This window comes from Cebus imitator, unplaced genomic scaffold (genome assembly GCF_001604975.1).
Source record: "Cebus imitator isolate Cc_AM_T3 unplaced genomic scaffold, Cebus_imitator-1.0 Scaffold17, whole genome shotgun sequence".
Lineage (NCBI taxonomy): Eukaryota > Metazoa > Chordata > Mammalia > Primates > Cebidae > Cebus > Cebus imitator.
Window position 1 is genome coordinate 3210451 of NW_016107332.1, and position 16232 is coordinate 3226682.

Below are 16232 nucleotides of genomic sequence, written 5' to 3' on the forward strand. Positions count from 1 at the left end.
TAGTAGAGACGGGGTTTCACCATGTTGACCAGGATGGTCTCGATCTCTTGACCTCGTGATCTACCCGCCTCGGCCTCCCAAAGTGCTGGGATTACAGGCGTGAGCCACCGTGCCCAGCAAAAAAGTAATTTTTTAAGAAAATACAGCATATATAAGAGAACCCATAAGTAAGGGGAAGGCATACTTTTTTCTACCCAGTTATATGTTTTTTTGCAAAAATATATCTTTTATCAAAATAACAAAAAGATAATTAGGAGCATAGACTTTAGAGTTGAGCAGACCTAAGTTCTTGCTATGGTTCTAATGATAAGTAGCTATAAAATTTTGCAATTTACTTAACCTCTCAAAGTCTCAGTTTGTTTGTAAAACAGGAATAATAATAGTATCAACATACTAAGATAAATCATTAATTCAATAAATATCAAATGCCTTCTAAGTTAAATGCAAAACACTGTTTTCCATCTGCTGGGGATAAAGTTGTAAACAAAACAAAGTTTCTGGTCTCTATGGAATCACAGAACTTATATTCTTTGAACAGCCAAAATAGTAAATATATAATGTAATGTTCAGGGTATTACAATGAAGAAAAATAGAATAGGGAGTGTGGGTGGAGGTGACTCTTTTAAATTGAGGAGTCTAGACAGGTTTACCCAAAGACTTTTAACATTTGAATAGAGATCTGGGTGAAGTGAGAGAGTAAGCCTAGTGACTTCTCTGGGAAAAAAGGGTTCCAAACTGTATGAATAGCAAACGTGGAGGTCCTGAAGCAGGAACAAGCTTTTTGTGTTCAAGGAACAACACTAAGCCTGCAATAAATAGATATCTCTATATCTCTACATGATATTAATGAAACTCTTCTTAAAATATCTTGCCTGGCTTTCAGTACTTCTGCTTTTTACTTCTTTGGCCTCTCCTTTTTTCATTCTTTGTTTATTGACCTTAAAACTTCATAAGTTATAAGCACCTACTCAATGAGGGAAACTGGGCTAGGGTAATACAAAGACAAAATGCTCTCTGATCTCAAGTGGTGAAGACAGACAAGATAAACAACCAATTAAATTAAATCAGACTAATTGATATCATATAGAAGTACAAACATAGAGCACTGAGAAAGAAGTCATTCCTTCTGACTTGGGGAATTGGGGGTGAGGGTGGTTATAAGCAATAACCGTGATGAGTCTTATAGTAAGAGTGGGAGTTCGACAGGTGCAAAGGGGGCAGTAAAGCAGCAACAGAATAATTGAAAACAAAGAAATAATGCCTTTTCACTCTGTTTTCTATGTGCTCCTATTCATGTCCTCCAGGCTAGTCATAATGGAGTAATTGGTCTCCCCTGAATGTGTACTACTTTTCTACCATGAAAGTGTGACTTTTCAACTTAAATTTTTGGCATATATTACATACATGCCTAGTTAATCAGGACCTTCTTGCTTATAGTTATAACTACATGCCCAAATGATTTTCACTTATGTCCCCTAAATGCTCTTAATTATCTTGCCTACTTCAGTGTATTTTTCTCTGATAGCTAATATACTCCATGTTGTTTATGTTTTTTGCAGTTCATTTCGATGTACTTTGACAAATATTCCACAGACACAGGCTTTACTGAATAAAGCTAAGCTTCCTTTAGGATTGTTGTTACATCCGTTCAGAGACCTAACGGTAAAGTAACATTTTAAAGTATTTATGGGTACTGACATTTATGTGCATGTACAAGGTACTTAAATTTTATATTTTCTTAGAATTTTCTTTGTCTTCTTTTGTTTGAAGTTAGAAATAATCATTTCTGTAACATTCAACTTGGCAAGCATTTTCTGAGCACCTGCTTTGTGACAAGCTCTAAACTAAGCACTGGTAGTACAAAGATGATCAAGTCATTGAAGTTGCCATCAAAAAGTTCTCATCTAATGGGACAAAGATGTAAAAACAATAATTAACAGTGCAGAAGAATTAATACATGTAATTAATCAAATTCTTTGAGCTACTTAGGTAGAGAGTACAGTATGAGAAGTGATTCCCTGTGGATACAGTAGCAAAAGTTTTCTGTAAGTGATGAAGTCTGACCTGGATTTTGAAAGATCAGTAGCTTTGGAAGGTGGAATGGCCATGGAAGGTAGATACACTTTAGGAGTTCTTTATTAAACACAAAGGAAACACCAACAATGATGTCTACTTAGACTGGAAAGCTGTCTGATTGTTTCTTAACAAATTAAACAAATTTTTAATTAAAGTTTTAAGAGTTTAAAATTTTTAAAACTTTAAAAATAATTTAATTCACAGCTTCTGTTTTTACTTCGTAAGTTGTGTTTCTCTCTCAAACTTTTTACTGCTGTTGTTTACTATCCTTCTTACTGGTGCTGAGTTTTCTTTTGCTCTTATTCATCCAAGAAATATTAATTGACTACCTGTCAAGCTGGATGCTGGAAATACAAAGCTTGAAAGCTTCATTGTGAAGCTTACTTTACTACTAGGAAGTCTAGAAAAGATCAAAATGAATAGAAAATAAAAAATTATAATATGTAATAAATACCGTGAATTTATTCATTCAGTAAATATTTTTAATCACCTATAATACTCTTAAAACCTTATCTCTAAACCAAGACAGTTAATTTCCTATATACATAGGTAAGAGTTTTTCTCTAAATACAGATACCATACATGATACTTTCTTGAAGTGTGTATACTAAATTGTTTACAGTGACATCCTCCGGGATGTAGAATTCTGTAATTTTTTATGTTTTCACTCTCAGTTATATTTCCTGATTTTTTTTTTACAACAGATATGTGGTTACTTGTGTAATAATAATAACATATGTGAAAAAATTAAATACAAAGATCATAAATGTTCATGTGCAGATATTAAAAAAAACAATGAAATATACTAAAATGAAGCAGGTTAATTTAGGGACATAGAATAATATGTGATCTCTTAATCTTTTTTCATATTTTCTAACTTTTCTTCTTGAATGTAAAATTCCTTTCCCAAACCAAGCATAGAGATGCATTTTTTAAAGGCACATTGTGTTTGGCTGCTGCTAGCCTCAGCTCCCATCAGAAGTTGCTGTAGCCGTCTAATGAGCAGTGCCTAATAATGTATTACCAGGTGCAGTCAACAAAGACAGAGGCATTTATATGTGGTATATGTTTCTCTCTCAGTTATTTCTAAAGTTCAGCTGATAAAATCTAGCTTACATTATTTTCTTGGCCAATATTTGGTATGACTTTATTTTAATGTTACGATTTGTGACAAGAGGGAGAAAACTTGATGGCTGCATGTGTTGCTCAGCACGTCCCTGGATTTTATTAATATGCTTCCATATAAAACCACATAAAAACAGTTAAGGTTTTTGTTCTGTATGTGGAGCAGAGCATGATACGTTCTGTTTTTCCTTGGGGTGCCTTTTTCTGCTACAACTTCTTTATTTTATTTCCTAGCAATTACCAGTGATAACATCAAATACCATTGTGAGGTGCCGATCTTGTCGAACATATATTAACCCCTTTGTATCCTTCATTGATCAACGTAGATGGAAATGCAATTTGTGCTATAGAGTTAATGATGGTGAGTTTTTAGATTCTTAAAATAAATGTCTTTTAATCCTATTTTCAATGTTTTTTGACATTTTTGTCATTTCCTGGTTTTTCTCTTGATTTCTTCAAAAAGAATTTTTATGCCATCTTTAGCCAAAGGAATATAAGCTAAGGCTAGGACTAGGCTAAGGCTTCATTTTGGCTGACCAAGGGAATAATTGACAATGAGGAGCATAACAGTGAGGACAAAGTAAAAAAAAAAAAAAGTCCAAAACAGTGACACTCATGCAGGTGAGCTTATGCAGACTAATTATGTTTGCCCCCGACAATAAGATTGTATTACATTTGTATATTTGGTTAATTCAACTCAGGTAGAATTTTGCCAGTTTGTCTGGATGCATGCACATATATATGTCAGTCTCTTGTTCCCTTTATTCATTTCTTAGGTTCCCCTACTAGAGTTGCTTTCAAATTTATGTTTCTCTGATTTTTTTTCATGTCATTGATAAAATAAATAGGACACAAGTCTAAGAAGGAAGGTTACTTGCATCCTGGTTTTCTCACCTGATTTGAGAACATAAGTTTTTTTAATCCTTGTGATCTTTTTTTTTTTTTTAATTTTATTATTATTATTTTTTTTGAGACAGGGTCTTGCTGTCATGCAGGCTAGAGTTCAGTTGTGCAATATGGCTCACTGCAATCTCTGCTTTCCAGGTTCAAGCTCTTCTCATCCCTCAGCCACCCGAGTAGCTGAGACTACAGGCTTGCACCACTATGCCTGGTTAATTTTTGTATTTTTCATAGAGACGTGGTCTCGCCGTGTTGACCAGGCTAGTCTCGATCTCCTGGGCTCAAGAGATTCATCTGCCTTTACATATTTTTTAAGGAGGGCTTAAGGGATTGATTTTTACCATTTTGTGTTCACAGAACTATTGCTAAACCTCATGTAAATATTGATAATAGGTGTTTATTTTTAGGTGTGTATATATGTGTTAAGTTACAAATTGTGTCTTAAATTTGTACTGGGACCTCTTATCTAGTTCCTGAAGAATTTATGTATAACCCCCTAACCCGATCTTATGGAGAGCCTCATAAACGACCAGAAGTTCAGAATTCAACTGTGGAGTTCATTGCTTCTTCAGATTACATGGTAACTATTCAGTGTTAAAATTTGTTGTGAAATACAATTATATTGGTCATTTGTAATTTTCTGTTAAGCGAATTCTTATCAAGATTTTGAAGTTGCTTATACTTGTAATTTTTAAAAACAAATTAATGCTAAAAGTTTATATTTAACAAATAGAAAACTCTTTCTAAAGGTTATTTGATCTCCTAGAAGGCTTTCTGTGAATAATAAATATTAGTTTTGTCTGTCTTATGAGCACTAGCATCTATGATTTGTGGCCATTTTGATTTGATTACTTGCATGGAGTGGATATAGATACCCTTCTACCATTTAACATTTAAGACTCTCAAAATAGAGAAATGCACATTGTTGCCCGAAACTTAAGTTTTCAGGATCTTAAAGATATCACTGTTTTACTGGTTTACCAAGTACAGATATCAATATAAGTGGATATGGACTTCTCTAATTTTTCCTTCTGTTTCAGTTAGAAAATTCTATTTTTTAATTATATGAAATCTAAGATCTCATTCTTCTTTTCACTTCAGAAACTAATTATTGGCCCTAAGTTCTGCTTATCATCTTTATTGTATCTTCTCATTTTTACCATATTTATAAAAACTATCAGCTGGGTGTGGGGGCTCACACCTGTAATCCTAGCACTTTGGGAGGCTGAGGTGAATGTATCATCTGAGGTCAGGAATTCCAGACCAGCCTGGCCAACATGGTGAAACCCTGTCTCTAGTTAAAATGCAAAAATTAGCTGGGCATGGTGGCACATATCTGTAATCCCAGCTACTAGAGAGGCTAAGGCAGGAAAATCGCTTGAACATGGGAGGCAGAGGTTGCAGTGAGCCAAGATTACCCCACAGCAACCAGCCTGGGCAACAGGGCGAGACTCAGTCTCAAAAAAAAAAAAGAAAAAGAAAGAAAACAACAACAAAAAACAAAACAAAAAACTGTATCTGCTGTCGCCTCACAAAATTTGAAACTGCTGCTAGTGAAAATGATAAAAAGGAGAAACTGACGTGAATTAAATATTTGGCACCTGGTTCATCTTTATTTTTGTAATTTTTATGTTCTTTTGTGTCTAATTTGGCATATGCCCACCTAACTACCATTTTCATGTTTGTTTTTATATTAACTGTAATAAACTTTCTCTTGGTCACTTTTACTCTCAGGCTTTACCTTCTTTATAATTCATTCCCAACTCCATTCTGGGTCCTTAGGAATCTTAATCTAATTGAAGTGGTAAAGCAAGAAATAATCTTTTAAGTTTTGCCATATGATTCATATGGCCCTTGCTTAGCATATTTTTTAAAAGATTTTATATATTCATTTATTTTTACTTATTTATTTGTTTAATTTTTACTTGAGACAGACTTTTACTCTGTCACCCAAGCTAGAGACAGGGTTTTACCATGTTGCCCAGGCTGGCATCAAACTCCTGGACTCAAGCAGTCCACCTACCTTGGCTTCCGAAAGTGCTGGGATTATAGGCATGAGCCACTGCACCTGGCCTATTTCAACTTTATATAACAGCAGTTTTCAAGCGTACTCCAAAGAAAACAGTGTAATGAACCATCCTTTGCCCGTCACCAAGCTTCAATAATTATCAACATAAGGACTTTTTTAAAAAATGTATTTACAGGCCAGGCATGGTGGCTCACATCTGTAATCCCACCACTTTGCAGGGCTGAGGCAGGTGGATCACCTGACATCAAGAGTTCACAAGCAGCCTGGCCAACATAGTGAAACCTCCCCCGCCCCTGTCTCTACTAAAAGTGCAAAAATTAGCCATGCATGGTGGTGTGTGCCTATAGTCCCAGCTACTCAGGAGGCTGAGGCAGGAGAATGGCTTAAATCTGGGAGGCAGAGATTGCAGTGAGCTGAGATCACGCCACTGCACTCCAGCCTGGATAACAGTGAGACTCTTCTCAAAAAAAAAAAAAAGTATTTACAGTATCATCACAAGGACTCTTTTTACACGTAGCACTTAATCATTAGGATTCAGTCACCTTCAGATAACCCAGTAGCTAGTACTAACGTTAAGTTGTTGGGATGAAAATTTGTTTTTAGGAAAAGGGAAGGGATGTACATCTAGAGAGCTTAGTATTAAATCATAACCCTAATTTTTAAAAAACGAACTCTTAGCCAGTACTCCTTACCAGAAAAACATTTAACCCATCTCTTTAACTGTGGCTGTGTATCAACTGCCTTGTCATGCTTAATCCACAACCAACTGAAAAGAAAAGAAAAGAAAAGCATATCATTTTCATGAGCACATATTACAAAACAGCAATCCTATTTGTGTATTTTTTGTTTAATATATTCAGTAAATGCCCAGCAGTAATAATGATATATAAAAAGAATAAATTGTACCTACCAAATGAATTGCTATATTTTTATTCTTTTCAGCTGCGTCCTCCTCAACCTGCAGTTTACTTGTTTGTTTTAGATGTGTCTCATAATGCAGTGGAAGCTGGATATTTGACAATTTTGTGCCAGTCACTCTTAGAAAATCTAGACAAGTAAGAATATTTTCAATTCATACTATATGTGTGTGTGTATATATATATATAAATGCATATAAATGTGAAGTGTTAGCAGTTTGTGGGGTTGGTTTTTATTAAGTTTGGTTATATTTCTCTGTCAGCTAAAAAGAGTACTACTTATGTACCATAGAATAATCTGACTTATAAAATCATAAAAGTCTAATATTTAGTCTGGAATTTAGATCTCATCTCAATGTCTGACTTAGCTAATCTGAACACAGGGGCCAGTAAACTTGAGTTAGCCAGGATATCGGGAATCTGGATGAGACTATCAAAAAGACAAAAGATAACATGTTGGTGAGGATATGGAAAAAAGGGAAACTGCGTACTTTGGGGAATGTAAATTAGTACAGCTATTATGGAAAACAGTATAAAGGTCCCTCAGAAAATTAAAAACAATTATCATATGATCCAGCAAACCCACTACTTGAAATATATCCAAAGAAAATAAAATCGGTGTGCAGAAGATACATCTGCACTCTCATGTTTATTGCAGCATGATTCACAAGAGCCAAGATACATAATCAAACTAAGTATCCATCAGCAGATGGATGTATAAAGAAACTGTGGTATATGTACACAGTGGAATACTATTCAGCCTTTACAAAGAAGAAAATTTTTCTCATTTGTGATACCATGGGCAAACCTGGAGGTCATCCCATTAAGCGAAATAAGAACAAATATTGTGTGTTCTCAATGAAAACGAAACTAAAAAGGTAAATCTCATAAAAGTCAAGAGTACAGTGGTTGTTACCAGGAATTGGGGTGATGCTCGTGGGGTGGGAGGTTCCGAGAGATGCTAGTCAAAGGGTAAAAGATAGGAGGAATGAGTTCAAGAGATCTGTTGTACAACTTGGTGTCTATAGTTAATGGCAACATGTTGTATTCTTGGAAAAATGCAAGAGATTAGAATTGTTGTGTTCTCACTACAAAAATAATTACTTTGTGAGGCAATGCCTATGTTCATAGCTAGATTTAGCCATTCTACAGTGTGTGTGTATGTATATATATATATATTTCAAAACACCATGTTGTACATGACAGATACACACATTTTTTTCTGTCAGTTTAAATAAAATTGAAAAAGATGAAAAGGATTTTTTTTAAAAAAGAACCTGGATGAGAGAAATCTGGTTGTAATTTATACCTGAGCAAGGAATTTTTTTCACAAACTTGTTTTAATTGCACTGATGACAGAATGAGCTGGTTAAAGGGAAGGAGGGAACTGATTTTGTGCTAAATATGTTAGGAAGCCAGAAACTGAGCATTTTGTTTATTTATTTATTTTTTGAGATAGAGTCTCACTCTGTCACCCAGGCTGGAGTGCAGTGGCATGATCTCAACTCACTGCAACCTCTGCCTTAGGGTTCAAGCAGTTCTTTTGCCTCAGCCTCCCAAGTAGCTCGGATTACAGGTGCCCACCACCACACCTGGCTAAGAAATTGAGCATTTTGGCACATTAATAATGAGCCAGATTATGGAAATGGAAATAGCAAGTATAGGATGTATGGCTCATACCTGGCTCTAATTCCCTCCTCTTTGTCTACCAAGATTGGCCATGAAGGAACCCCTCATCTAGCTTTAAAAATGAACCTTCATTTTTAAATCTCTGGAAAATACAGTTGTTTCCACATTTCTGTTTTGCTCTTAACACCCACAAGCGATATGACTTAAGATTGTTAGAAAGAGTGGTTCACCATTGCAGCGGTTCCTAATGTGTGGAAGTGTGGGGGTTGTTATATGTGAATACTTTGTCCCAAGAACTTTGGTGATTCCAAAAGGTTCTCCTCTGTCTTCCATTTGAGCTTGAAGAGTCCTTGCCCTGTTGAGTACTACTTCTAGTCACCATAGTCTGCATATCACTGATCTTGGCCTCAAAGGAAACTGATAACATTAAGATGTTTAAGATTTTAAAAATTCAGAGATATTGAGAGGTTTGCTTTTACTGTTTGTTACTAAGCGTTTTCATGTTTTTTTGTATTTGAGACAGAGTTTTGCTCTTGTTGCCCAGGCTGGAGTGCAATAGTGCAATCTCAGCTCATCGCAACCTCCACCTCCCGGGTTCAAGTGGTTCTCCTGCCTCAGCCTACCAAGTAGCTGGAATTACAGGCATGCGCCACCACGCCCGGCTAATTTTGTATTTTTGTTAGAGATGGGGTTTCTCCATGTTGGTCAGGCAAGTCTCAAACTCCTGACCTCAGATGATCTGCCCACCTCAGCCTCCCAAAGTGCTGGGATTAACAGGCGTGAGCCACCACGCCTGGCCAGAGTTTTCATGTGTTAATACTTGGTTGAAGTATTTGCCCCTGCTTTACTCACAAGTGCTTACTTCAAAATAGCTTTAACAGTGAGTGGCAATGGAAGACTAGTCTACAGAGATGATTGGTTGGGTTATTGTTGGTTTATTGTTGATATTTTTGTCTTTTTTTTTTTTTTTTTTAAGATGGAGTCTTGCTTTGCCACCAGGCTGGAGTGCAGTGACATGATCTTAGCTCACTTCCACCTCCTCCTCCCAGGTTCAAGCGATTCTCCTGCCTCAGCCTTCCGAGTAGCTGGGACTACAGGAGTGTACCACCATGCCCAGCTAATTTTTGTATTTTTAGTAGAGATGGGGTTTCACCATGTTGGCCAGGATGGTCTCAATCTCTTGACCTTGTGATCCGCCCACCTCGGCCTCCCAAAGTGCTGGGATTACAAGTGTGAGCTACATTGCCCAGCATTTTTTTTTTTTTTTTTGAGACAGAGGCTTGCTCTGTTTCCCAGGCTGCAGTGCAGTGGTGTGATATCTGCCCACTGCAGCCTTAACTTCCCAAGCTCAAGTGATCCTTTCACCTCAGCCTCCTGAGTAGCTGGGACTACAGGTGCACAGCATCACACCCAGTTAATTTTTGTATTTTTGGTAGAGACGGGGGCTTGCCATGTTTCCCAGGCTGATCTCGAACTCCTGAGCTCAAGTTGTCCACCCAGCCTGACTTCCCAAAGTGCTGGGATTACAAGTGTGAGCCACTGCACCTGGTCTGTTTTCATCTTTAAATACCAAGTTTTAATCCCTCAAGGGGGTACACCATTCTTGGAAGTACTACAATACCAGGTTGATGTATGGAGTGGATGGAGCAAGCTCCTATTCCGTCACTCTGCTCCAGAAATCCGTTTAATCTATTAGCCTTGTAATGAAAAGTGTGATATAGGAGCCACACTGACAGGGGTGATTGACAACTTGTAAATTAAATAGATTTTGCAAAAGCAAAAGTGTAAAACTGGGAATGGAAAATGTTTAAAAATATTTCTATTTGATTACAGTGGAAAATAAAAGCACTCGGAAAGTAAAAGAAAAAAGTGATAGAATAGCAACAAATATATTAATATGTTTTTGGAAAGGGCTCTAGAAACTTCTTTAAGAAAGAAGAGTTTGATGTTGGAGCAGTTTCAGCTCAACTCTATATATTTTTAGCTTGGGGTAGGTCAGTAGTCTCCTCTAACCAGTAAGAAATGACCCCACCCCTCAGTGGTCTTAGAAGTCTCACAGTAGTGAAGATTAGTCTGTGGAAACATCATAAATATTGCCCATATTGGTAAGCTGAACATCCCCATAACTTGTTGCATTCTGTTTTCTGAAAATGCTCTTGACCTACCTTGCAGACTGAATGTGAATTACCTGGTCAATCATCCAATGCTTCTTGTTTTGTTGCATGTTCTATTTTGGCATCCTTTAATATCCAACAGTATTTTAAAGGCATTGCTGAAACAATAAATTACTTAGTTGGTGGTACTGAGTAATATACTTATGTAAGATGAAGCATCTATCTTATTAATAAAGAAAGCTTGACAGGCAATGAAATGGTAATTTATTCTTTTATACTGTGGCATAGACTTGAAAACTGAGCGCTGACAACATTTTTAAAGATTAATAAAAATGTTTCAGTGTTCATAAATGGGTTTTGTTTAAAATTTTACACATTGAAATCTGATTTGTAGTTATATTCAGTCTTTTCTTGGAAAGTACTTATTTGTCATTCTGCCCTTAAAATGCTTAAGCAAGATATACTGTTGTTCTAATATTGGAACTGGAAATTGGAGTAAGTTTTCACTTTGGTCATCTTCTCTGATATATATTTGCTTAGATAGGGATAATTTTTCTGTCCCCTGTAAAGAAGCATATGTGTAATTATCCTTAGACTTAAATTACTATTTCATTATTTTCTGAAATATGTTACTGAGCACTTTGAATTTAAAATTGTCATTTTTTTTTTTTAGGCTTCCTGGAGATTCACGAACAAGAATAGGATTCATGACCTTTGATAGCACTATTCATTTCTACAATTTACAAGAAGGATTATCACAGCCTCAAATGTTGATTGTGTCTGATATAGATGGTAAGCAGTCAGTAAAATAAAAGTCTTTCTAACTACAGACTGAAATGGGGGCTACTCTATTTGCTATATGCTGTGAGGATAATGTCAGACACTTTAGTATTTTTTCAAAATAATTGTTTTTCTGGAAATACTTAATTCTAAGTTATTTGCACCTGTGTTGTATTACACACACATATGTATAATATTTACAGAGTATGTGTGTTTAATAAAGCAATATTATGGTATACATTATGTGTATGACCTGATAAAAACTAAGATTTTCCCCAAAAAAAAAAACAAGATTTTCAATGTATTCTTTTGACTTGATTTGTTGATTAAAATATATGTTTTCCCTATAGATGTTTTTCTGCCTACACCGGATAGTTTACTTGTGAATCTGTATGAAAGTAAAGAGGTAAGATCGATTTACTTTCTTAAAGCATAAAAATATTTATATTTTGACCGGTAACTAATATGTTTAACATTTGTTTACTTGCTATATTAATATTACAAATAATAGACAATGTAAGTGGCATATCTATTGACCCCTCAGTTTCAGTCCCGAGAAATACAGTGACACATGATATACTATGGAATGTTTTAAAAGATTATTCCTTTGCCTTCTCAGTAACTCAGCTTTTGATCTTTGTTTTCCCAGCTTATAAAAGACTTACTGAATGCATTACCAAATATGTTCACCAATACAAGAGAAACACACAGTGCCCTTGGTCCTGCGCTTCAGGCTGCCTTTAAATTAATGTCTCCAACAGGTGGCCGTGTGTCTGTATTTCAAACACAATTACCTTCCTTGGGTGCAGGACTTCTGCAATCCAGAGAAGATCCTAATCAGAGATCGAGTACAAAGGTATTTTATATTTAGTTTTTTGTCATATTCAAGATTGTGTAATTATTTATTAGTCTTTTTTTTTTAACTTTTCTACTTCATTAATAATAAACTAACAGAGTTTTTAGCTCACAGTATGTTTTTGGTTTTGTGTTACAGTATGTTCTTTTTATTACTTTGTAAGTCATAGAAATTTAGAAATCGTTTAGTCTAACCGTTTCATTTTATAGATGAGGAAGTAGAGTATCTAAAGGTTAAATAACTATTTAATGGTAAAAATATGACTTGATTTTCTGACTCCAGTGTTCTTTTCTATTACACAAGTGGTAAAACTTAGTAAATATGAGCTATTGTAATTCAACATGCACATACTAATAAATTTTGTGATTATAAAGATAACAGATCATTGTATATAACACTTGGAAAGCAGAGAAAAGCATAAATCGTTAGTAATCTAACAAGATAATAGCATTTAGTTATATAAACATACAAATAAGCATAATTGAGCATCATACATGCATATATATGTATATGTATTTTTAACTGGCCTTTTTCATTGGAGTATATTGTGAGCGTTCCCTGAAGTCACAGAGAAAGTAAATGTGAAAGTAATCAGTTAATTGATTGCTTTTCAGCTATTGAATAGTTTGTCTTCAGTATTTTTTTTTCTTTTGTTTTTTAAAAGTAGAGACAAGATCTTGCTGTGTTCCCTAGGCTGGCCTCAAACTGCTGAGATCAAGCAGTCCTCCTGCCTCAACCCTCCAGAGTACTGTGATTACAGCTATGAGCCAGACCTGTATTTGCACTACTTTTTAAAAAGGGCTGGTGTGGTGGCATCTGCGTGCAACCTTAGCTACTCAAGAGGCTGAGGCTAGAGGATCATTTGAGCTTAGGAGTTCTAAACCAGCTTGGGCAATGTAACAAGCCCCATCTCAAAAAATAACAATAATGGCCAGATGCAGTGGCTCACACCTGTAATCTCAGCACTTTGGGACGCCAAGGAGGGTGGATCACTTGAGTCTGGGAGTTTAAGAACAGCATGGCCAACGTTGCAAAACCCTGTCTCTACTAAAAATACAAAAGTTAGCTGGGCGCAGTGGTGCATACCTGTAATCCCAGCTAATCGAGTGGCTGAGGCAGGAGATTCTCTTGAACCCGGGAGGTGGAGGTTGCAGTGAGCTGTGATCACTGACACTGCACTCCAGCCTGGGCAACAGAGTGAGAGTGTCTCAAAAAAAAAAAAAAAACGCAAATAATAATAAAATATTATTTATTTATTATACAAAGCTGAACATTACTTGGGTTTTATGTGAAGATTTGGTCAGGGCATTTTAAAGCCCGTATTTCAAACAAATGAACTAAAATACTCATTTTTCTTTTGTATATGTTTTGTCTGGCCTCAGTATTTATTTGAGAAAATGTCATAAGTAGTTATGAATATGAATTGAACAGTTTTAATAGTGTCATAAATCTTTAACCACATATCTAGTTTTGCCTTAGGATAAATACCTAGAAGTGAATTTATTCCTAGAAGTGAAATATTTGGGTTAAAGGGCATAATCTTTAAGTTATTAAATAAAGAATGTTTTGTTTATTGGGTTTTTAAAATCAAACTCTCTTCTTAAAGATTCTCATCCTGTAACCACCATTAGTGTTGCTTTTTTGTTCTTCACCAATATGCTAGAGAAAAAAGGCACTATATTTCACTGTTTATAGAAATTGTATTTTTAAATTACATTTGAGAAGGAAGCTAATTTTAAGATAAGTATATTGTTTAAACTCATCAACAAGTGTAGCTGGCATTTAGTTCATTGATACATTAAATTACTGCGGTGTTTTGAACACAGGAAGCTGTTATATATTTACTGAATCCTTTGATAGAGTTTCGTTTGTTTTTTTCTCATTTAACTTTCAAAAATATTCTTTATCTGTCTGGGACTCTAAAGTTTCGGTGTCTGTTCTGGTTTACATACTCCTTCGTATCTTTAATTCCTTATATTAGAGTAAGCTCTAATATAATCATCATGCAGTATAATTAAGAGGATTGAAACATTTTGTTAGGAAATATAGCATGGTGATTAAGAATTTGGAGACACTCTCCCCAGTGTCACCGTCTCAGCTCAAGTCTTCTCATACCAAAAGAAACACCTTCCCTAATCTGTTACTCTCTTACGTTGTTATATAACAGTTTTTAATAATGGTTAATAGCACTCATTCTGCAGCCAGATTTCTTGGGTTTATATTCCAAGATTCACCTCTCAGTATCTATGTAATCTTGGTCAAGCCACTTAATCAGTTATTGCCTCAGTTTGTAATCTGTAAAATGTAGATAAAAACCATGTGAGACATGTGTTATGAAAATTAAATTATTTAATTTGTGTGAAACGTAATTGTTCAATTTGTGTGAAACACCTTAAATAGTGCTGGCACATAAGTGTTTTTTATAAAGATTAGCTATCATTATTATCATAGGAAACCACCAAATGCGTAGACATTTTAAAAAATACCCGAGTTGATTGGGAGGCAGAGGACATCCTTTTTTTATTATAAAACATGAAAATATGAGCATAAAAATTTCTAGTTCTTACTTTATGATCTGTTGACTTAGGTGGTACAGCATCTTGGCCCTGCAACTGATTTTTATAAGAAACTTGCATTAGATTGCTCAGGACAGCAAACTGCAGTGGATTTGTTCCTTTTAAGTTCACAATATTCTGATCTTGCTTCTCTAGGTAAGGAGAGTCATCGTGTGTACATTTGTTTAAATAAACACATTTGGTACATAATTAAATCTAAACTCCTCAGTAAATGTTATAATATTTTAGGAAGAAAGGCATGTGCATTAGATAGATAATATCTATGAAGATTACCAGTAAACTTTAAAGCACTATACAAATATAAAATATCACTAGCATTTTGTTTATATATCATGGTTCTCTTACCATTTTGCTCAACAGTAAACTTTATCGTATATTTTATAGATGTTACTATTTTCTCAGATTTATATGTTCTTATTTTGATGCCTTAGGTTTTCTCATGACTTAGATTTCTTCATAATATATAATCTGTAGAATCTGTACTACTCTTGGACATGGAGAATATTATTTCTGTAGCTAATACCTTTTGTATTTTTCTCTAAAGCTTGTATGTCCAAGTATTCTGCAGGGTGCATCTATTATTATCCATCATTTCACTCTACTCACAATCCTTCACAAGCAGAAAAGTTACAAAAAGACCTAAAACGGTATCTCACAAGAAAAATTGGATTTGAAGCTGTTATGAGAATAAGGTGTACTAAAGGTATGAAGTTGTAAAAATTATGCTTTATATTAAATACTTGTATCAAAGTCAGTGAGCATTCCAAGTATTGACTAACTCTGACTGTTCATTATGGAAGACTGTTTGATCTGGTTAGCAATACCATGTTTTAAATAGATATAGTTATTGAATAATCCTTGCCCAATATTTAAAAATAGCTTGAATAAGTAGACAAAAGTAATGTTTGGTTTACTCAGAAGAACCTAAGAGAAAGCCTACATTAGAAATGATTTTAGAAGGAGAATTAAGAGGAATAGGGAAGTCAAATTAAGGCTCTTTGCCTTCATGATCATTTAATGTATACTTCCTTGGTTTTATGTGAATACTTGTTTAATCCTTTATTTTACCTTTATATAACGTGCACTGGTTTTTTGAATTAATATTTTAGAAACTAGGCCGGGCGCGGTGGCTCACGCCTATAATCCCAGCACTTTGGGAGGCCGAGGCGGGTGGATCACGAGGTCAAGAGATCGAGACCATCCTGGTCAACAAGGTGAAACCCCGTCTCT

The 16232-nt window shown here is 35.2% G+C and overlaps 1 protein-coding gene and 1 pseudogene across 4 annotated transcripts in view; one reads left to right on the top strand and one right to left on the bottom strand.

The window, feature by feature from the left end:
• The window catches only part of SEC24B (SEC24 homolog B, COPII coat complex component), a 113718-nt gene that overhangs the window by 72568 nt on the left and 24918 nt on the right, over positions 1-16232 (top strand). For all 4 annotated transcript variants that reach the window (XR_005197065.1, XR_005197068.1, XR_005197067.1 and 1 more), the window contains 9 exons: positions 1560-1662; positions 3436-3562; positions 4572-4681; positions 7073-7185; positions 11464-11582; positions 11921-11976; positions 12220-12426; positions 15014-15137; positions 15547-15705. Coding sequence is in view for 1 of the 4 variants with exons in the window: in XM_017509375.2 (XP_017364864.2) it covers positions 1560-1662; positions 3436-3562; positions 4572-4681; positions 7073-7185; positions 11464-11582; positions 11921-11976; positions 12220-12426; positions 15014-15137; positions 15547-15705 (1118 nt within the window). In the remaining 3 variants the exon portion in view is untranslated. The remainder of the gene's footprint in view (positions 1-1559; positions 1663-3435; positions 3563-4571; positions 4682-7072; positions 7186-11463; positions 11583-11920; positions 11977-12219; positions 12427-15013; positions 15138-15546; positions 15706-16232) is intronic.
• LOC119468549 lies at positions 10264-10464 on the bottom strand (annotated as a pseudogene).